The sequence below is a fragment of the Syngnathus acus genome, chromosome 1 (genome assembly GCF_901709675.1).
Source record: "Syngnathus acus chromosome 1, fSynAcu1.2, whole genome shotgun sequence".
Lineage (NCBI taxonomy): Eukaryota > Metazoa > Chordata > Actinopteri > Syngnathiformes > Syngnathidae > Syngnathus > Syngnathus acus.
This window is the reverse complement of record NC_051087.1, coordinates 10,255,937-10,277,409: the sequence shown is the minus strand read 5'-3', so window position 1 is coordinate 10,277,409 and position 21,473 is coordinate 10,255,937. Positions and strand designations below refer to the sequence as shown.

The 21,473-nt window shown below is 40.2% G+C and overlaps 2 protein-coding genes across 3 annotated transcripts; both read left to right on the top strand.

Moving 5' to 3' along the window:
- The first annotated feature begins 416 nt into the window (after window positions 1–416).
- Window positions 417–5,930, top strand: LOC119122631 (transmembrane channel-like protein 7). 2 transcript variants are annotated; one of them, XM_037251065.1, is made up of 16 exons: window positions 417–577; window positions 1,263–1,527; window positions 1,619–1,767; window positions 1,887–2,042; window positions 2,133–2,218; window positions 2,295–2,440; window positions 2,520–2,667; window positions 2,784–2,960; window positions 3,034–3,179; window positions 3,520–3,634; window positions 3,717–3,814; window positions 3,949–4,132; window positions 4,224–4,354; window positions 4,588–4,743; window positions 4,830–4,908; window positions 5,282–5,930. In XM_037251065.1, exons 1-16 carry the CDS (start codon window positions 562–564, stop codon window positions 5,474–5,476), a joined length of 2,247 nt encoding a protein of 748 aa, XP_037106960.1. In that variant the 5' UTR covers window positions 417–561; the 3' UTR covers window positions 5,477–5,930. The 2 variants fall into 2 exon arrangements, with proteins under 2 accessions (XP_037106960.1, XP_037106951.1); XM_037251056.1 differs by having other exon boundaries at window positions 2,784–2,966.
- A 111-nt stretch (window positions 5,931–6,041) lies between these two features.
- On the top strand, window positions 6,042–18,599 carry nomo (nodal modulator). The gene is made up of 31 exons (XM_037251045.1): window positions 6,042–6,269; window positions 6,547–6,636; window positions 6,716–6,761; window positions 6,855–6,955; window positions 7,184–7,290; window positions 7,809–7,881; window positions 8,128–8,280; window positions 8,372–8,509; window positions 8,595–8,684; window positions 8,782–8,887; window positions 8,983–9,133; window positions 9,264–9,438; window positions 9,745–9,886; window positions 9,987–10,118; window positions 10,374–10,510; window positions 10,580–10,667; window positions 10,799–10,862; window positions 10,936–11,031; window positions 11,398–11,619; window positions 11,894–11,976; window positions 12,539–12,698; window positions 13,223–13,349; window positions 13,477–13,590; window positions 13,841–13,968; window positions 14,067–14,208; window positions 14,593–14,676; window positions 15,424–15,534; window positions 15,641–15,742; window positions 16,306–16,425; window positions 16,513–16,605; window positions 16,681–18,599. Exons 1-31 carry the CDS (start codon window positions 6,114–6,116, stop codon window positions 16,810–16,812), a joined length of 3,663 nt encoding a protein of 1,220 aa, XP_037106940.1. The 5' UTR covers window positions 6,042–6,113; the 3' UTR covers window positions 16,813–18,599.
- Window positions 18,600–21,473: the final 2,874 nt, after the last annotated feature.

The window sequence follows — 21,473 nt, the reverse complement described above, 5'->3', positions numbered from 1 at the left end:
CAACGTAGATTTGCACAATTGAGATCCCAAACAAGAGTTGTTGTGTAACGTCAGCTCTATTACACGGATAGTTATGACTACTATCCCCCAAAAAATAAGATGTACGAAGAAAGGTAATAAATTGGTAAAATGATGTCTGAAAGTTCCAATCAGAGTTCGCAATAACTGCATGGACCTGGCTTGTTTTCAATGAACGTAACCTTTTGCGCAATTTCTTTCCACTGAATTGTGGGAAATGTAGTGCACAAAGTTTTGACCAAAGCTCCGTTTATTTTTTTGTCATTTCTTTTTTATACCGCTATCGCCATCTATTCTTAATCTGATGGATAGTCGTGTTGAAAAAAAAAAAAATTGTAAATAAAAATGAAATATCCACAAAATAAACATTTACGGGAGTGTTGGAGAGTTCAGGAAGTTGTCGCTTCCAGCCCCAATGCAAATGTTTTCAACCTGACCACTGAAGCGTCAACTACGAACAGCAGTTGAAACAAACAGTTGTGTAGTTGTCCAAAATAATACTGTTCAATAATTTTTCGCTTTTCTACACCTGAAAAGAGCGCGATGGATGCTGATTCAGGTAAAACTATTTTCGCATTATGTGTGTCTGCCTATATCTGTCGCCATCTTCACTCTATTATAACCAGCTAACGCCGTGTGTAGAGTTGAACTGATAAATTCGTCTCGAAAAAGAAACACGCATTAATTTTTCGAGTACACACGAAAAAACACACGAATAGATGCAGTTAACATTTTTTTTCCAGGTTTACGAGTTGCCTAGTGGGGAAAAAGTAGGAATTTTTTGTTCGCTTATTTGTGTTTGCTTCTTGCAATTGTTTAAGAAGTTCTGTTACTCGAACACAAAGACTTCATTTCATTAAAATATAGAATTAATGTATTTTAAATACTTGGTCGACATCGCTGAAGCATTGAAGTTTTAAATATTTTAAATATTACTATCTACTGTGCCGGTTTTTCCCCTTTTGGAAGGGCTTCTTATATAGTTATAGATATTCAGCCATCTTTAGCTTTAAGGATTTAACATTCATATTAAAAACCATGATCACATTAGAATAATGATTGTTATATTTTTATATAAGCAGTCAAGAAATGGATGGAAGGCTGCATATTTTATGACTGTATTTAATGTTTGATTTTTATACTTTTCAAGTGCTCCAAAAATAATGTTGTGTTAAGAAGATTTTATCTAATCAAGTGTCAGCACGTCATTCACATCCTCGTTTTTATCTTTCACCCTTTTGCAGTCTTTTACACCGATCGAAGTGGAAAAGTCACCAGTAACCCCCTGCTCGACCAGCTCCCCAGCTACCAGTCCTTGCTGTACCGCAGGAAGGCATCCCATACGGGCACCAAGAGAAGGAGCAGCTCTCGAGGTCGTACTGGCTCCCACGGTAGTGGGAAATGGACGCTGAGTTTTTTGAATAGACACGATGAGAAACATAAGAACCAACTGGAGCAGAAACCAACCAGAGAGCTTGCGCAGACCATGGCTGAGAAACGCAGAGATAAGTATGAACCGTTATTCCTTACTCCTGTAGTTATACAATGAAAATAAATATCCCAGCACACATTATAATGTAGTGACTGTGCTTGGTGTCAGAGCGTTACGCCTACAAGAGGATGCAGAACTCAGTAGCTGGACACAGTGGAGGCAAAGCACCCACAGGTATCTCCGCAGGCTGCTCGATGGTGTCCACGAGTTGCTGACCGCCCTGCAGCTCTGGAGGGGCGACATCCACCTGATAGAGGGTGAGGGAGATGTTGCAATGTGATGTCATATCCAAAAATCTGAAAAGAAAATATGCCTGGTGAGATACTATATTATGATTGTCTATAACAATTGTCGTTTTTCTTTCTCGTTTGTCTAGGAATGTTTGGCACGGGCATTCTTTCCTACTTTTCCTTCCTACGCTTCCTTGTCATGCTCAACCTGATCATCTTCACCCTCATGTTCAGCTTCGTCTTGTTACCCATCATCATTGCTCCTCACGCCTCAGGGAACATCACCTACAACCTGGATGATGGTCAGAAAACGGTTCTTTGTGAGCACATTCATCACTTTGTCTCCGTCAAAATTAGTAAGCATGTGTTTTTTTGCCCTTGGTTGACAACAGGTAGTATTTGCAGTGTTTATCCAAGCAGTTCTCGCCGAGGTCTTGTCATTTTTCACGAACACATCACAGATCTCTTGTCTGGCGGAGTAAGTATTTCCATCTTCAGCAAACAATAACACTGTATGGCCGGTTCTTCTCTCAACTTGTGTGTGTTTTCTGTAGGGCTTTCTTGAGCAGACCTATTTGTTTTATGGCTACTACAAAGTGGACAAAATCCACTTCCCCAGGACCACCTATAATTTGCCTCTCGCCTACCTGCTGGTCACTGTTGCCTACCTCTTCCTCAGTCTCATCTGGATTGTTAAAAGGTGCCGACCGAAAAGGTCTTTAAAGTGTTATTTTGAAATGCTTTGGGTGTTGCTGACAACAGAGGCCTTCTTTTCACAGGTCTGCCACTGGTTTCAAACGTAACCTGATTCAGGATGAAGACCGATTCCAGAGTTTTTGCAACAAGATATTTGCTGGTTGGGACTTCTGCATCACCAATGGCAATGCAGCAAAGCTCAAAAGAAGCAGTTTGCTTTATGAACTTAGGGTAATATTTATTTAGTAGTTACCGTATGTGAATTTTCCAAGACAGTTTCTTTTGTTGAAACGGCAATCCTGAATTATGTTCTGAACCTATACTCCCATTTTTGTTTTACCTTTTAGACTGATTTGGAGGAAGAAAGGATCAAACAGAAAATAGCAGATCGGACCCGCAAAGAGAAATGTCGCATTTATCTCATACGCTTCATCCTCAACCTGTTTGTCATTGCTGTATTAGCTGGTTGCTTCTACTGCATTTACGTTGCCACCATTTTCTCCCAAGAAGCACAGACGAACGAGGTCAAGGTAAATGCATAAACCTAAAAACTGTTTGCGTATCAAGCCATTCTGAGTACGTTTTCTTGTTTTGCAGGGAAATTTCGTTGTGGATCTCATCCATGAGTATCTGCCATCAATTGTTATCACTTTAGCCAACTTCATCACTCCCCTCGTCTTCTCAGTCATCATCAACTTTGAGGACTATTCGCCTGCTTTCGAGATTCGGTTTACTCTCATAAGGTGCATTCAATGTCATGTCATTACAATAAAATGTATGTGTCAGTGATAGTGATACTTAAAAGGGAAGCCAACCACAAAATGTTCTCTACAATAATCTGTGATATGCGCCCCCATTAGTCTAAACACGGCATTGTGATTAATATTGCGTTTGTGGAATATGAGTTAAGCAGCAAAAGTCATTCAGCTTCAGAAAACTGGTAACTCCACAGTTATCTAAGATATGACTATTGTTATTTTTCAGTTGGTTTTGCTGCAGATGCTTATCAAAGTGTGAAATAGTGACATGCCTGTGACACATGTGGTTTCATTTCTTCATTTTCTTTCTTTTTAAAATACCCAGATGTGTATTCATGCGACTGACCAGCATTGGAGTTTTGCTCTTCTCACTCTGGTCTCAGATCACTAAATGTAAAGAAGAGCCATGCGAATGCGGCTACAACCATTTGCTCTATTCAGTAAGTCATTTCCAAACTTTGACGTGTAGCAAATGTGAACGGGATGCAATTATCAAAAATGTAATATGATGTCCTCCTACAGTGTTGGGAGACACGTATTGGCCAGGAAATGTACAAACTCACCATCTTTGATTTTATTATCATTGTGGCAGTTACCATCTTTGTGGAGTTTCCTCGAAAGTAAGTCCAAATCAGAATCATTCACATTGCCTCAATTTGGGTTCTTCTCTATTAATTCCAGTATGTTCTGCATTTCTTTATCATATATGGTCTGCTTTTAAAGCCTCCCAATGTTCTTTCCTTCCTTTGAGCAGGCTTATAGTCAAGTACTGCCACTGTGGCCTTGCTAAGTGGTGGGGTCAGCAGGAGTTTGCTATCCCTCAGAATGTTCTTGAGATTGTCTACGGCCAGACAATCTGCTGGATCGGTGCATTCTACTCCCCAATGCTTCCTGCCATCTGCACCATAAAGTACTTTTTTATCTTTTACATCAAAAAGGTAATTTATTGCAGCACCATTTTTCCCCAACATAAACCAGATTAGAAGTTCTGTTTTCAGTGAGTGATAATTATTTTTCATTGTTTATCAGGTGTCACTTATTAAAAACTGCCGTCCGGCCACACGTCCATTCAGAGCTTCAAGTTCCAACTTTTTCTTCCTGGGTGTGCTACTGATTGGCTTGAGTTTGGCTTGCGTGCCTGTTATTGTTAGTGTAGCACAGTAAGTAATGTTATGTTTGCATTTTTTGTCTCCTATCTGTTTTCGTGCCTTGATTGTCCCAGAAATGTCACTCGATTGGTAAAAAAGAAAAACAATGTATTGTACAAATAGTTGAATTCTGCAATATATACAAACACAATATTTAAAAAAAATATTTAAACAGTGTGAATGCCATAAAGATTGTTTCTTACATTTTGTGAACATATTCATCCGTCCAACCACTCTCTATGCAGAATAAACTGTTCCCAGGCATGTGGCCCATTTGTGAATTACACCACCTCCTGGGAGGTTCTGCCAACTGCCATATCCCAGCTCCCCAGTGGAGTCCAAACTCTCTTCTTCACTATCTCATCCGAGGCTTTTGCTGTGTCCTCCTTTGTTGTTACATGGTATGTGAGACTTGAAGATTATTGATACGAAATTGGCAGAATTTATATAATGGTGATGATTTGAGCTCTTCTCTCCTGTGCTGTAGTTTGGCCATGTTTTACGTGATCGCACTAGCTGGAGCACACAAGAGGGTGATCAAACAACTTCGGGAACAGCTCGTCATGGTGGGTATTTGGAATCTTTTAAACGCTGTCAGTCTTGGTGCAATTTCACCCTCTTTGGTCAACTTTACAGACAGAGAGGCTGACATTTTCAGCGAGAGATTCATTGAATAATGCTGTTGTTTTCTATATTGACGCATTCTAATCCATACTGAGAAGAGCCACAAACATACTGTGACCATGTGATTCAGTGCGGCAAATTACAATACAGTTATTGTGCACATATTGTTAAAGTAACACCTGGTTAACAGTCAAGAACCGAGCTGAATATCATCTCTGTGATTTCAGGTTTTTGATGCAGCTTTTTATTCGGCTCCCATGTTGTACTGTCAAAGGCTTAACTGGAGTACACTTTGTGTGTGTGTTGGCTATTCAGGAGGGTCGAGACAAGCATTTCCTGATCCAGAAACTGTGCCAGGCCCAGAAAATCTCTGCTGTCACATCGCCGGGATCCAGAAGTCAGCGGCGATCCAGCAGAAGCAGTCCCAGTTACCATACCAGCTTCTCCAACAATTTTCCAGAAGGGCTGTTCCTGGCACATTCTCCTCCAGACAGTTTCACAAATGTGTGAAACAAGATTTAGGAGTTAGGGAATAACAAACCAACACTACACTGGACAAGCAAACAACATTTGGATGGAATCAAACTGTTTGTTTTAATATAATATACTTTTATGAACTTTTATTTTTACTGTGTATGAGCAAAAAAATAATTTGTTGTGGTTTTTTTTCCATTTTACTTTTATCTTTTCCTTCTGAGAAGGACTTCACTACAAACACCAGTTCTTTATTAACCTCCTCTTTGTACTGTATTGTGCACTTTATATGGATTAAGGCTAAGTACTGGATTATAACATTATTTTTGCATTGTAGTTATGCAAAAACCGATACATTTACAACACAGTGCAAAGCTGTTCGTATATTGTATAATGTTATTTTTTTCTTTTTTATGTAGTGTTTCAAAATCTTGTTATTTTTACACTACGGGGTGCTGTGACTCTAAAGGGAAAATAAACCTTTAAAATACATATATTCGCATGGTCCGCTGCCCTGTTCAGGTTGGAAGATGACCTTTATGGCCTCCACGCCAGCAGAAGGCGCTGCTGTTACAACCTTTGAGTAGATTGTCAGTGAGTCAGCTGGTACGGAACCGGAAGCAGCGTGCAGTTTCACGGTTAGACGGAGCGATAGAGAATAAATCCGGCAAAAATGCTGAGAATCACCATTCGGGCCGATCTAAGTACTATTTGGGTCTTGTTTTGGATCACATATTCTCAGTTTTTGACCGCGTCCTCTGATGAAATAGTGGTTGCATGTGGGGGGTTTGTGAAATCCGACGTTGAAATCGATTACTCATTGATCGAGGTGAGTGAAAATGTTTCTTGAAGCTATTTAGCAGCTTGCAAGAGTCAATTTACCAATTATTCTTACAGTGCAGTAGATCGTAGTTTTTGACCCTCCAATTTATCTGTGTAGGAGGAGAACGTGGAGCAGAGCACACTATTGCTAATCCCGATCGGCTCATTCACAGCCACTTTAAAATAATCTGTTGGGCTAATTAGTGACATTAACTGCTCCTAACTGTCTGCCACGTTCACACACGTCATATCTTTACAGTAACGTTGTTTTATTTTTTCAACAGATTAAACTCTACACCAAACAAGGCTCCTTGAAATATCACACCGATTGTGCACCAAATAATGGCTACTTTACGATACCTCTTTATGACAAGGTAAGAAATACACACAAGGGTATTCACCGATATTATTTGTTGATAATACTTATGCACACGTTTGATTTGTTCTTCAAAGGGCGATTTTGTTTTGAAAATTGAACCGCCGCTTGGGTGGAGTTTTGGTAAGTTATGCATTGCTAATTATTTAGGCAGATCATTTCTGCATAGTCAATTAATTTCTGTCTTTCTTATTTTATTTTTTTTACATTGACCAGAGCCTACCAGTGTGGACCTCCATGTCGATGGCGTCACTGACATATGTAAAAAAGAAGAAGACATCAACTTCGTTTTCACTGGTTTTTCAATCACGGGAATGGTGAGGATTCTATTTTAATTCGATCGAATCATTTATTGAAATGTATGTATTTATTTGGTTGGTTTACCTGTTTGTCCTAATAATTGCAAAAAAATACTAATAATTATTGGTAAAAATAACCTAAACAATGATCATTGAAGTCTTTATGTGGAAGCACTTACTTTGAATTTAGCTGGTGAAACGAGTCCAGTGGAATGTTTTACTTTCTCTGTTCTTTACATTGCACAGGTTTTGAGTAAAGGCCATCTGCTTGGTCCAACTGGAGTAGAAGTTAAATTGAGCAGAGCTGGAACTGATGAGAAACCCCAGACTGCTATCACCCAGCCTGGAGGAGCGTACGTAGCATCAACATTTTTAATTAGTCAATTTTTTTTTTGACACTCGGCATGGGCCAATATCAGATTCTGATCGTATACTAACTGTGAGCAAAAATATTACGGTATTGCAATATTAAAATTACACCTGTACAATGTCCTATTTTGATTCATTTGGATAAATAAAAAATAGCTATTTTTTCAACCGAGCACATTTTTTTATTTTGAAACTAAATAAAATATTTGGTTCATTAAGAAACATTACCATTTTAAGCTGAAATAAATGTTTCAGTTTTCATTCTTATTACAAAATAACATGTCTCATTAAGTGATGAGCTACATCACAGACCTGTGGGCTTCTCCCTTGTTGTCCTTGGGGCTAACTAGTTACCCCGCTGGCATTATTTATTTTATTTATATTTTTAAAGAACAAACTACATTAATCAATAGAGCAAAAAGGCAAAGTAGTATGTTGGAGTTTGCACATCCCGAACTAAAAAAATCTAACCTGTTTTTCCTGTGCAATTCTTATATTGCAGGTATAACTTTCACAAAGTTCTCCCTGGTACATATGACATCGTTGCTTCCCATCCTTCCTGGATTCTGGAGAAGGTCAGTAGCTTCAGAAAATAACTTTACTGCCATTATTATACAAACAATAAAAAGCAGTTAGGTCTTTTCACTTTAGCGGCATATTTATAGAGGGATGCAAACACACAAAACTCTTTCAGCAACAACTGCTGTGTAGGTAGGCCGACATCATTTCAGCTGAGTGTCAAAAAGATTGTTAAGTTAGCCTTACTATGTATCATAATACATACATCATACTTCATTGCATCGTTTGCCGTCTTCCTCCAGAGTTCCACAACGGTGCACATCTCCACTGCCAATGCGCCGGCCGCTGACGATCTGGTGGTCGGCGGCTACGACGTCTCGGGCGAAGTCCGCAGTGACGGGGAGCCCATGAAAGATGTCACCTTCCTGCTTTACTCGGCCATAGTCAAAAGAGAGGTCAATTGAGGCAGAAGTGATCATGGTCACGTAATGAATAAAATGGCAGTCACAAAGTTCATTGAAACTACATTTTTGTCGTGATTCACAGAATGTGAAAGGCTGCAACTTTTCTCCAGTGGAGGGTGCAGACTCTGGGGACAGCTCCCTCATCTACCTGTGTAGTGCCATCTCCAGGGAGGATGGTACTTTTATCTTCCCCTCACTATCTAGTGGGGACTACACCGTGGTAAATCTTCTGTGTAAACCAATCCCAGTCAAAGCATTTTACTTCTAAAACTGATTTTTAACTGCTTAAGACCGTTCTTCCTCAGGTGCCCTTTTACAGAGGGGACCGGATCACTTTTGATGTTGCACCTTCCAGAATGAATTTCAAGGTGGAGCACAACAGTTTGACACTTGAGGTACATCGACACATTTTCTTTCAGTGTCATGTTAACGCTCACATCTATTCAATTCAGCCAACGCTGGGCCTTTATTCTCTTCAATTGTCATCCGCAGCCCATCTTTCGTGTCATGGGTTTTTCTGTGACTGGTCGGGTCCTGAATAGTGTTGATGGGGAAGGTGTAGTTAATGCCGCAGTTTCCATCAACAATCAGATTAAAGGTAAGATTATGAGATGACGACATGCTTAATTTGTCTTCGTTGCATTTACGTTACTATTTTATGCTGTGGCTTTCTTTGCCCATGTCTCCTCATAGTTGTCAGCAAAGAGGATGGTTCTTACAGGCTGGAGAACATGACAGCCGGTACTTACACCATTCGTGTCCACAAGGATCTCATGTTCTTTGAGCCAGTAACGGTGAAAATTGCCCCCAACACGCCACAACTTCCTGACATCATCACAGCGGGGTATGTCTGGTTGATTTAACAACAGCTACTAGCTGAAAGAAAGCATTTTTGTGATAGCCGGCAACTTCCTATTTAATATATGTATTATATTATGCATGATACATTAAGGAGCTGCGTTGTTCTTATGCAGGTTCAGCGTTTGTGGAATGATCTCCATCAGCCGCCTGCCCGAGGGCATGAAGCAAGGTCGCTACAAGGTCACCCTGACACACCAGGGCCAAGATAAGACCTCAGGCCGGACCACCGACTCAGACACCCAGGGAGCCTTCTGCTTTCAGGCGAAACCTGGAGACTACAGTGTCCAAGTACGACAGTTGAATTCCCCATCAATTAATTTTATTCTGATTATCCGGGGTTAGATTGTGGGGGTAGCAGCTTTAGCAGAGATGGCCAGACTTCCCTCTCCCACTAGCTCAGGGGTAGGCAACTCCTCCTGCCTTATAATGATCCTGATCATTTGAATCAGGTTTGTTATAGGAGGGACCCCTAAAACAGGGTTCTTTTGAGCAATCTCTTCCATATCATCACCCATTGCCCACAGTTATGTACTCTTCAATGAAAACAGACCTCGCGCACGCTTTCAAGCCCACTGTGTGTGTGTGTGTTTGTAGGTGTCTCTCCCTGAGGTTGATGTAAAAGCGGGCCTGGCCCTGCAGCCTCAGGCTCTGGAGTTCGCAGTAGTGGACCAGCCCCTCACAGACCTGCTTTTTACCCAATTTATGGCATCTGTCTCTGGAAAGGTCTACTGTTTAGGTAAAGTCTGCCTCTTAAAAATCCTTGCTATTGCTATATATTTGTATGCAAAACCCACCCCTCCCTCGCCCACTAACATACTCTCTTGTTTGAACTGCAGCATCTTGTGATGACCTGTCAGTGACACTCCAACCAGTAAGCCGCCAAGGAGAGAGAAGGACGATGCCATTGACAGGAAGCAGTGACATCCTCAGCTTCTCTTTTGACAATGTTCTACCTGGGAAATATAAAGGTCAGGAACTATAACCAGCCTTAACACCAAGCCATATGTAAGTGCTGTGACAGCTGATGTAGTACCTAATTAAATAGCGGGACATCTCGACGCAGTCTGAACTTTAATTTAAACAAGAGATGATAACTGAGCAACACTGCTTAATGGAAATACGGCTGAATTGCTTTCCACACTTGACTCGACACTCATCTTTTGGACTTGTGCACCTCCCACGCACTTGTAACATTCTCTTAATCTTTATTTTACATGCCTTAGTAAGCATCTCTCACGAGGAATGGTGTTGGAAACATAAATCCATGGAAGTCGAGGTTGTGGACGCTGACATCTTGGGGGCGGAGTTCCGACAGATTGGCTACATCCTACGCTGCTCCCTCTCCCATGCCATCACTTTGGTCAGTAGCTACTAACTCACAGTGGGCCTATGTGATGACATCTTACAGTCCCTGTTTATTTGTGTGCAGGAGTTCTTTCAGGATGGCAGCAAACCTGAGAATGTGGGCATTTACAATCTCTCCAAGGGAGTCAACCGTTTTTGCCTCTCCAAACCCGGTTAGCTTCATTATCTACTACACAGATACACAGTATGAATTAGCAATCTGGAATTTAAAAAAAAATTAAGCGATTAAATAGTAATGTGATTTACCGATTTGGGGTAATCCCTCTAAAAATGTCTTGTCCAGGCGTGTACAAAGTCACCCCCCGCTCCTGCCACCAGTTTGAGCAAGATTTTTACATCTACGATACGTAAGTAGAACTACCGAGACCCTTTCTACGCGCTTTCACTTCGGTCATGTGCTATGGTCCCTTGTCTTAACAGCTCAGCACCCAGCATCCTGACTCTTACCGCAGTGCGCCATCACATGACCGGACTCATCACCACCGACAAGATCCTCGATGTCACAGTCACCATCAAGTAAGAATCATGAATTAGTGGGAGAGTCATCCTTTCACCCGTCATACCACCTTTACTTTCTCATCCATGACCCGGAGAGGGCGTTACACCTTTTTATGACCATGGACCATAGTCTCAGATTTGGAGGTGCTGATTTTCATTCCAACTGCTCCAGTGAGAGTTGGACATCACGGCTCTAATAAGCCAACAATAACACATCACCTGCAAAAAGCAGAGATGCAATACTGAGGCTACTAAACCAGACCCCCTAAATGCCTTGCCTTGCCGCAGTCATAATATTGTACACATCGGCTGAATGATGCGGTCTTAGCTGCTTGTTACAATATCCATCTTACACTGATTTGCTGTCTCGCTGTTGCCCGTCAGATCATCCATTGAAAGTGAGCCAGCCCTAGTTCTTGGGCCCCTGCGGAGTCTGGAGGAGCAGTGGCAAGAGCAGCAGCTGCAGGAGATACAGTTGCGACGCCAAGAACGAGAACGGCGAGCCGCTGAAGAGGAAGGGCCTGCCAAGGATGATAGTCCTCCCATACAAGAAAAGGCTGATGAGCTGACAGGCCCCTTCCATTATGAGTTCTCCTACTGGGCCAGGTAATTTGCTTTTAGTATTTGTGTTGTTGCTTGTCCCGTTAAATTAAATCACTATTGCTCCGCTAGCCTGCCTCTAACCCTCAACTGTTTCTTTTCAGTATTAGAAAACTATCTATTGAAATAGCTTATTTTGCATTGTTTTAAAGAAGCTATTGCTAATATAAAAAGTGGATGTGAGCTTTTTTCTTACGAATAGAGAAACCCTTTTTCTATTAAAACAAACAGAGCAGTGTTAACTCTTGACTCAATGATTAATATTGATGGTACTTTGCAGGGCTGGAGAAAAAATTACGGTGACTCCCTCCTCCAAGGAGCTGCTCTTTTATCCCCCTGAAGTAGAGGCCACCATCACAGGAGGTATGGTTCTTGACAATTCTAATCAAATAAATTCCGACCCACAAATGTGTTTGGGTATTATTTTTAATAGTGGGAATGTTCTACTCTCAAAATCGTACTGCCGTAAACATTGAAGGCTGAGTTTATGTAAATTGGCAACAAGATTTGAATGTAACCTCACTTCACCCCATTTCCACCCGAGTTGCTGACCAAAGCTCACTAAAACATGCAAGAGAGACATTCTCCAAAATTGCGATTGATAACTTGATTATGAGAAGGCACATTTGTGCACAGTGGTCACAGAGAAGACACAATAAAATAACATCACCAGTAATATCAAGCCACGACACATAATTGACACCACATCAGTCACACTTTCTGTGATGCTTTCAAAAAAGTCAAATTCGAGGTACAAGATGCGCTGTTCCCCCAAACCCACACACCAAGATCATTTTCGTCATGTATACGAAGGTTTGGTCATACTGATGTTTTGAAACAAAAAAGAATCACAAGAAGCATTTGTTTGTCTAATTTTTTTTTTTACAATCACATTTCTAACTCATTTAAATCTCTTGTCCTGCAGAGTCATGTCCTGGTCGCATGGTGGACATCATAGGCCGCGCAGGGCTCTTCCTAGAGGGCAAAGTGTCACCGGAGCTGCAAGGTGTGGAGATATCCATCAGTGAAAAAGATGCTGCTGCACCCCTCATCACTGTGGCCACCAATGAGAATGGGGCATACAGGTACAAGAAACCCACAACTGTTAAATTTTAGGTCAGAAGGTTTAGTCTCTGAGGGTCTTACTGTTTGCACCAAAACACAGTATTATTTCAAGGCACTTTTGATATGGAATGGTTTATTTATTTTGTTATTTTACATGAGCCAGGACTTCATAGATGAGTTGCAAACATTTCACCTTCTCTATTGAGCTATTGGGACTTCAGTAATTCGTCAGCTTTTTCACTCTGTCTAAAGCTCAATAAATGTTGACTTTCTCACAAGACGGGATTTAATCATAGTTGACAATTATCATACAGAAGACATTCTAGGCTTTGATAGGAGTAGACGTTTGGTTCTTCCCTGTCTTGTGTCGCAATGGCAAGTCGCACTTTGGTGTGTGGCCAGGATGCTTTTGTGAAGCAACCCTGCCATTTATCTGCGCATTGATAGTAAACTGATTTCAATACTGACATTTTCTCACCAAATGTCATAACCTTTTCGGAAATATGTTATGAATGCCACATCCTTTCTTCTCATGTCTTGGCAGTGTGGGTCCACTCCACAGCGACAGGCAGTATGACATCAGTGCCAGTAAAGAGGGTTTTGTTCTGAGTCCCGTGGAGGGAACCCAGGGAGATTTCAAGGCTTTTGCGCTGGCTGGAATCACATTCAAGGTTGTCTTATAGCGATACTTTTATTTTCATGCATTAGTTTTTGCCGCAAACAAGTGCAACATTTGGTTCTCAAACAAGTATGAAGTTTTATAATAACATGCTCCTTTTTTGTGCCTCTGTATTGTAGATAAAGTCAGAGGACGGCGATCCGCTGTCAGGAGTCCTCCTGTCGCTAAGTGGCGGCCAATTTCGCTCCAACCTCTTGACACAGGACACCGGCCTCCTCACATTCAATAACCTGGTTAGGAACTCATTTTGTATTTCACTGCTACACAGTTTAATAATCTAATACCAAATCATAATAAATCCATCAGATTTTCGTACGTTCGCAGTATTAATAATTTGGGTATTATTTTGTTTGTTACTTTAAATCCATCCTTGCTAATCAATGGTTGGGGCAATTGCCCCTTTATTAACTCACTATAATTTAATAATTGTGTCATAGTGTGGTCTGCTTTTCATTTTATGTTGACGTTGCTCATCCTCCGCAGAGTCCAGGTAAGTACTACTTCAAGCCCATGATGAAAGAATACCGCTTTGAGCCGACATCCCAGATGATAACTGTGGAAGAGGGTCAAATCCTCAGCATCGATATAATTGGAATCAAGACTGCGTATAGGTACTGCCAATTGTCTTCATCTTTGACTATAAAGCACCACGAAGCAGATCCAAAAAAGATAACGGTCAATCCATTTGATGTTTGACTTTTGTCCTCAGCTGCTACGGAGCAGTGCAGTCTTTGAGTGGTGATGCGGAGAGAGACGTTGCTGTGGAAGCGGTGGGTCAAGGAGAATGTAGCCTCTACAGCGAGGACACCGTCACTGATGAGGAAGGTCGCTTCAGACTTCGAGGTCTGCTGGTAAGGATGCCAATGAGCTGGGTCCAGATAGGCACTAATATTATTTGGGTGGTACCTTAACTTCGAACTTTTTTTAAGCTATGGGCCACTGTTTGATTCAGTTCATTTGCTTTGTGTTACAAGCCAAAATTTGAGTAATAAGGGAGCTATAGACGGGCACATTGTTGGCCACAGCTCACACCCAGATGCTCACATTGAACTATAACCGGTCAGCAAGTCCAGCTCCTTATGTCACTCATCAAGTCACAGCCCTGAAGGCATCAGCATTGTAATTTTACTGTTGTAGTCTTGGTTGGCTCGTTGCATTTTGGTTTGTAACGAAGTAATTCTCTACTGAATATCATCTGTTGACTATTCAGCCCGTTATTCACTATTTCTCAACAGCCTGGTTGCAAGTACCTGATTCAGCTGCGAGCTGAAGGAAACGACCACATAGAGAGAGCTTTACCACAACAAAGAGCTATCGAGGTGGGTGACAAAATGACTTTTTATGTGCTTTTTATTTCAATTTTTCCCCATCATCACTAGAAAGTACCCGACAGGTCTACTCACTTTTTACACCACTCTTTGCCAATGGCAAAATCATTTACAAACCTGGATTCTGAGTAGAAAGCATGTGTGTGACTTTAAGTGTACCTCCAGAGATTCCACATTGAGGTATTCAGCTCGTTGCACAGCCTACTTCCGCATTCAAAATGAGATGTCCACGAGATTAGTGAGTCTTCTTTCGACTGATGACCTTTGGGATGCAGCGACTGTTGTTGTACTCTTTTGAAGTGAAAATCCAACTGCCCTAAACTATGGTGTGAAGGGGGACTTCTCCCTATCTTTTCTGTCGCAGTCAAGTGATGTTCCAGGTTTTATATGAGAAAAGTCATTTTCACATGGTCATAGTGAGGTTATCTTCTTTTGTCCTTACAAAATTTGTAGTGTGGGAAGAAGAGTACAATGTATCTCATGGCTCCATTCTGAACTCCGAAACAAAAGCGTAGATAATCCCATGGCAAATTGGAAACCTGTCATTTTGTAATTTGTCCTTTTTTGAGACATGCAGCCCGGCTAATCTCTCTTTCTCTCTTGCAAGGCTGAAAAGGCCTTAATTCTTGTTAAGTCTCTGCTATTCTCTCTCACCATGTGACTCGCTTGCAGCATTATTTCTAGTCGGAGTCAAAGATGCATCTGCAAATTCTGCACCATGCCCATTCTTTTTTTCAGGTTGGCAGCAGTGACGTTGAGGGAGTCAACATTATTGCCTTCCGACAAATCAACCAGTTTGACCTAAGTGGGAATGTCATTACATCTCCAGAACATCTTGCAACTTTATCGGTAAGTTTATCTGTAAAGTAACATTATCTAAAGTCCCGACAATATTACTGTGGCCAAAACTTGAGATCATCAATGTTTCACTGCCCCCCCACATACCTCTGCTCAGGTAAAGCTATACAGGAGTGACAACTTGGACAACCCGCTCCACAGTGTTTCATTGGGACAGTCACTCTTCTTCCATTTCCCCCCACTGGACCGAGATGGAGAGGTATCATCCTGCACTTATGTCTTGTAATGGATTGATGGAGCTCAAATATGAACTTTAAAGAATTAGTTCAGACCAACATTGAAATTCTTTCACTGCCATGCCTCATATTTGGCATTGATCAGAACAATTTCAACATATCAAGATATCAGATGCTTAGGGCAATATTTTTCTCATCTTTTCATATTCATGGATAAAGCCCTAGGTCACAGAATGTGTGGGGATAATTGATACGAATTTGGTAGATTATGGGAAACTAGTTGATTAGGCAAAAGCACAACCTTGTTGCAGTCAGCAGAGGCACTGTTAAATGAAGCTCAAAATCGTTGAGTCACTCACCCCAGTTTTTTTACATGCTCACATTTTTTGTTTCTAACTAATGGAGATCTTTAATCCACGTTTTTTTTATTTTTTTTATTTGCTGTCTGGTTGGAAGCAATCATAGACTTTTACATAAGTCTTGCATTTCTAGTTTTGCCAACTTTCGCTTAACTGTTATTATCTGATGTTATTTTCCCCTCAGCGATTAATCATGCAATGTTCTTTTTCCCCCTGTTTTTTTCCAGGGCTACATTCTGATGCTGTATTCCACACTGTCCCGCGCACAGTATGACTTCACTCTACCTCATGTCTCCTTTACTTCCACTGGTTACCACAAGCACATCACCCTCACCTTCAACCCAACAGTAAGCAATATGTTATAGTACCCCCTCCCCCTTTTAATAATTGCAGCGTCCATTTTTCTTTGTCCTAATCTGTGTGTTTTTACGTAGCGCAAAGTGCCTGACCAAGATGTCGCCCAAGGCTCCTACATTGCTCTTCCTCTCACTCTGCTACTCTTGTTAGCAGCATACAACCATGAAAAGGTATGTGAAGCGCCACACGCCAGCAACCACATGCTCAACTGCATTAAAATACTCTTGTCCTGAATTTTCTTCTAGGTCATCCCCTTCCTCTTGCAGCTGATGAATCGTGTTCAAGGTGTCAGGAGCATGGCCCAAGCCAGCGGCGACAGCGCTGCCTTGGACGAAGCCAAACGTCAGGCCAAGAGGCAGAAGGCCCGACGGACATAAAACCCAGTGCCCTCATGGCCACTACTTGTGAAGTCAGTTTGGGTGCACTAAATCTTCATCTAATGGTGAAGATCAAGTTCCCATCGATGCATTCAACTCTTTGACATGTTAGTGAATTATCTAGGTTAATGTGATTTATTTAAAAGAAGCCCAAAAAGAAATCACCCATATTAATTGCTCAAATTCACTGGAGTATTTTTTTTTTCCCAATTCATTGTTTTACACATTTGTGATTAATTGAATTACATGTAATTAAGGTCAACTCAAATTCATTTTCTGCTATTTAAAAACACTTTATTATGTATTGTCTGCCAGAATTGGCGAAACTAAGTTTCTTAAGAACTTGAGTATGTCATGTGAGAGCTTAGACCACAAAATTCTCCCTTACTATTTTTGTAACACAAGCCACAAAATACTCTTTCTATTCAGTGAGCGGCTTCTTGCAAAGGGAATTTTTTGAAAACTTTCCACGAGACATTTTACTCTGGAGAAGTGAAACTATTCAATTGGAAACACTCTTGTTAAATGGAAATGCCATTAACATTCCTTCGTCAAACCGTACGTTTTCAACACACCAAATTGGTCGGTAATTTGTAAAAATAATTATGGCAATAATAATAATAATAATGAAATTGACCAAATTTGAATAGAGTTTTCCGCCCAATTGTAACAATATACAAACACAATGACAATTTAGTGTTTTTGCATGCTGTCATGCAATACAAATGAATCTGATTTCTTCCACTTACTAATTTTTCATGTAACTATTTAGCTGCTGTTTGTATTTATTTGCTTTGCCTGTGTTCAATTCAATCGATTTACATATAGATACCACAGTATTGCAAGTACTGCAAATATACACTGTGAAAGTATCTAACTTTGAAAATTCTGGAAATTAGCAAACCGAGTGAGTGGCAAGTGAAAACTTGCATGTTCATAAAACTTGTCCGGTGGCCCCTTATCGTCACAAATAGGAGACATTACAGTTTTGACAGAAATATTCTGTACTCTGTTTAACTGTCAGGCAATTCAGACACACTTATTTTGTTTGGGTAATGAAGATGCAGATAGTAGCTTTCTGTGTGAATTTTTTTTTTTTGGGGGGGGGGGGGGGGGGGTCGGGTGGGTAGTGCTTGGAATTAACTGGGACTGAGATTTTAATAATTTATTAATATGACTGATTAAATGTGACTGTGTTCTCTGTTAGTGTAAATCAAGCTTCTTGAGCTATGGTGAGATCGAGAACCCTCAACAGTAAATTCATAGCTCTGGTCATAAATTTGAATAAAAAATACTTCAAATTTAATGTTTATCTTACTAGTGAAAAGTCGTGATTGATTTTTCTCACTCAAGTAGTACCTGTTGATAGCCAATTGAAAAAGCCCAAACTTGAAATTGTATCGAATTGTGGAACTGTATTCTCAAGAATATAATGATGATTTGATGATTGGACTGAAGAAATATGGTAGATGGGGTCAAATTGTCAACCAGTTTGTATTTGTTCTTTTTATATTTATTATAAAATTGAACTGGAAGAAAATTTACTTGGCTGTTTTATGTTGTTGCCTCCAGGGGGCGATGTAATCCTAGTCACACTTGTGTGGGTGACAAAATATTGTACACATTACAACCAGCCTCACTTTTACCAACACTATTTTAAAAGATAAATGGCTTTTTGGTTCAATTAGAGCATAAATATACTTTAAAAGGCTATAGAAAATACTTTGCGGTGTTACTGTACTTTCATCTGAACGAAATGTGTAAATATGACAAACAAATTATGTGCACTTCATGCTTCAAGGGCTTTCTTTCTTTTTGCTGCATCTCCACTGCAGTTTAAAAGTCACAGCCAAGCGTGGGATGAATAATAAGTATGAATATGGTGGACAAGTCTGGAGGACACCAATAGAGATGATGAACTCAAAAAAATAAGTCTTAATATTGCAAGGTTAGCTGCCAAAGTAAGTCTATGTATGTAAAGCATATACACACACACAGTCACAGATTTATCAGATTCATCGATTAATCGGCAAAATAATTGTCAGTCCCAGCCTTAATGTGTGTGGGTGTGTAGCGCAAGGGTATATAAAATGTAGTAGTACGGAAACAGACGAGCTTTCTTCAGCTATTAATTGCCATCTATACGTTTTTGCAAATCTTTAGCAGTCTTCTAATCGTCCATCTATATTTAATACAAGTGTTACAGTTTACTAAAAGCTTTTTGACAGCAGCATGGACGTGGGCTGAGATAGGAATAGAATCAATGACGGCACATCAAGGACATCACTTCCATTAGATCATATTTAATACAAATAACATGGCAATGTGTTTTAGGTACGTGTATCTTTGAATATGTTTTGGGAAAAATGTTCCGGATGATACCACTTACTGACAATTTTTGGATTGCTTTCACAACATGGTTCACTCCACGATTAAGTTGTGTGTGCGAAGGTTCACAGATTGTTTTACAGGAGCTCACTGGTCTTGAGGGTTTTCAAAGAGGTCCCTAGCAAAATGTGGATTACTTTAATCTTTTAAAACCAGATAATGAGTTCAATTAGTCGTCCCATTAGAGAATTCAGTGGTAGAAGAAAAAAAAAAATACTTTTTTTATATCCTCCCAAACTCTCTAAATTGTAATTAGCCTATGTATTGCCAGACTTTGCTCTTTCTGTGCATACTCTGAATGAACCACATCAGAAATGATGACCAAATACTTTTGTTTATTAACCCAGTTAACACTAAATGAGAGGAGTCATGGCTGGTCCATTCATGATAGATGCTTTTCTTTTGGCCAATGTCACGTCATGTTTCGAGGATGGTTACCTCAATGATGTCTTGCGGTGTGTGTGTGTTTCAAGTTATATATTAATACCCTTTTTTGATAGTTTTTCATCATGGATCAATATAAACCTTTTGCATTATTGCAACGCTGATATTCGTGTCACTCCGCACTCTCTTGATGACCAGTAAAAAAAAAAAAGCTCGTCATATTTGAGCACAGGGAAGCAGCAGTGCATATTGTACGGCAAAATCTGACCAGCATATTATGATGAGAAGGCCAGAAAGGGGTAAAAGGATGAAATATTCATGAAGGATGATGACAAAGATGGGTAGCGGTAAGGCCGATGTGTAACATTATCTACTGGCAGCTTTTGTGGGCACTCCAATCCAAGTGTGTGCAGACATGACCTAGGCAGACTCTTACTGCTCATTTATATCAGTACAAGAAGTGTGTCATGTCACCCTTTTGTGAAATCTAATGCCCAACTACTGTATGCCACATGTGATTATAGCTGAGGTGGCTGTGCCCTATCAAATGGAATGAAAGTGAATCTAATAGGGTGGCTTAATGGAACATGTATTCAGATTCTGATTTTTCAGTAAGGAACATTCGGTACCCACATAAAACATAATAGGTAGCGGTCAGGAGGTGTATTAGTGCCTCATGTTCTAGCTACACTTTGCAACCAAATACAGCTCGAGCATTTGGCTGGCAGACGTCATGGCTACCGGCTAGTCACATGTTTTTGGCTGCACAACAGACTCAAAATTTAGTGCAAATGTAACATAGCAATATTTTACAGTAACCCCAGAGCTCTTCAGGCTGATTCAAAGAAGTACCATTGGTGTTTTTATAGCATAATAATTCACACTCATACTGTTGCCCTCTTAAAAAGAAAAACTATTGATGTTATACATTTCTAAAGATACTATATTTAGGCTGCAATTGTATTGAATATTTGTTTCGTTTTATGTCTACGTCATTTGCTTTGTCGGAAAATATTTCAGTTATTGAAAATTTTATTGCTAGCACCTTTATGTTTCGTTTTCAAAATGAATATGAGTAGATGGCATGGAGGTTGTGCAACTTCGTTGAATAGGATGCAGAATTCCGAATATGAAACTTCCCGTAACAAAAACACACATCGAATTGTATAAAATAAATATTTCAATACTTGTACATATTTACATGGTCAGAAAGCAGACGGGACAAATGAAACTCAAGTTTCAGTATAAGGCACTTTTATTTTTCCAAACCAATCAACCAAGAAAGGTACTAATTGTCAAGACAAAATTGAAATACTCTTTTTTTTTTTTTTCTTCTTCTTAAACAAAAAGAAGTGTTGCGATGTACTTAATTGATTCGGTCCATAAATATGAATTTCAGCGAGTACCCCAGGATAAATGTTAACACCATCTCAAAGTTCTTGTTTTTGCCTCAATCTCCTTTTTCCAGGAGAGTCACTGATCTCCACTCCGACTGTCTGCCCCAATTTATCCAGCCCCCCTCAAAGACTCAACCAGGACACAGTAGCTATATCTCCTCAATCCATCTTTCTCAAACCTTAAACTTTGCTATTCTTGTAATACACAGAAGACTAAAAGCTGACATGGTTGATTTGGGGAGCTGACATACAATATCCCAACTCAGCAAGTTATCTGCAATCGATGACCCTTTTGACCTAAAAGATTTTGGGTTTTACATCATGGTGATGAAAATGCTGACATGCTCTAGGACTCACTTTCTACATATCCGTCTTATCTTACAGGCCTTTTCACTATGCTCGCTGTTCAGTGCTCACCTCAGCTCTTAGTTCCGATACACTGGTGCCGGAGTGTACACTATCATCTGTATGGTCAATGGACCTTGACAAAAA

Coding starts and splice junctions, on each gene's coding strand:
- LOC119122631 (XM_037251056.1), top strand. Junction 1,528..1,618: donor GCTGAGAAACGCAGAGATAA/GTATGAACCGTT, acceptor GCTTGGTGTCAG/AGCGTTACGCCTACAAGAGG. Junction 3,635..3,716: donor ACAACCATTTGCTCTATTCA/GTAAGTCATTTC, acceptor GTCCTCCTACAG/TGTTGGGAGACACGTATTGG.
- nomo (XM_037251045.1), top strand. CDS start 6,114: ATGCTGAGAATCACCATTCGGGCCGATCTAAGTACTATTTGGGTCTTG. Junction 6,270..6,546: donor TCGATTACTCATTGATCGAG/GTGAGTGAAAAT, acceptor TTTTTTCAACAG/ATTAAACTCTACACCAAACA. Junction 11,977..12,538: donor AGAGGCCACCATCACAGGAG/GTATGGTTCTTG, acceptor CTTGTCCTGCAG/AGTCATGTCCTGGTCGCATG.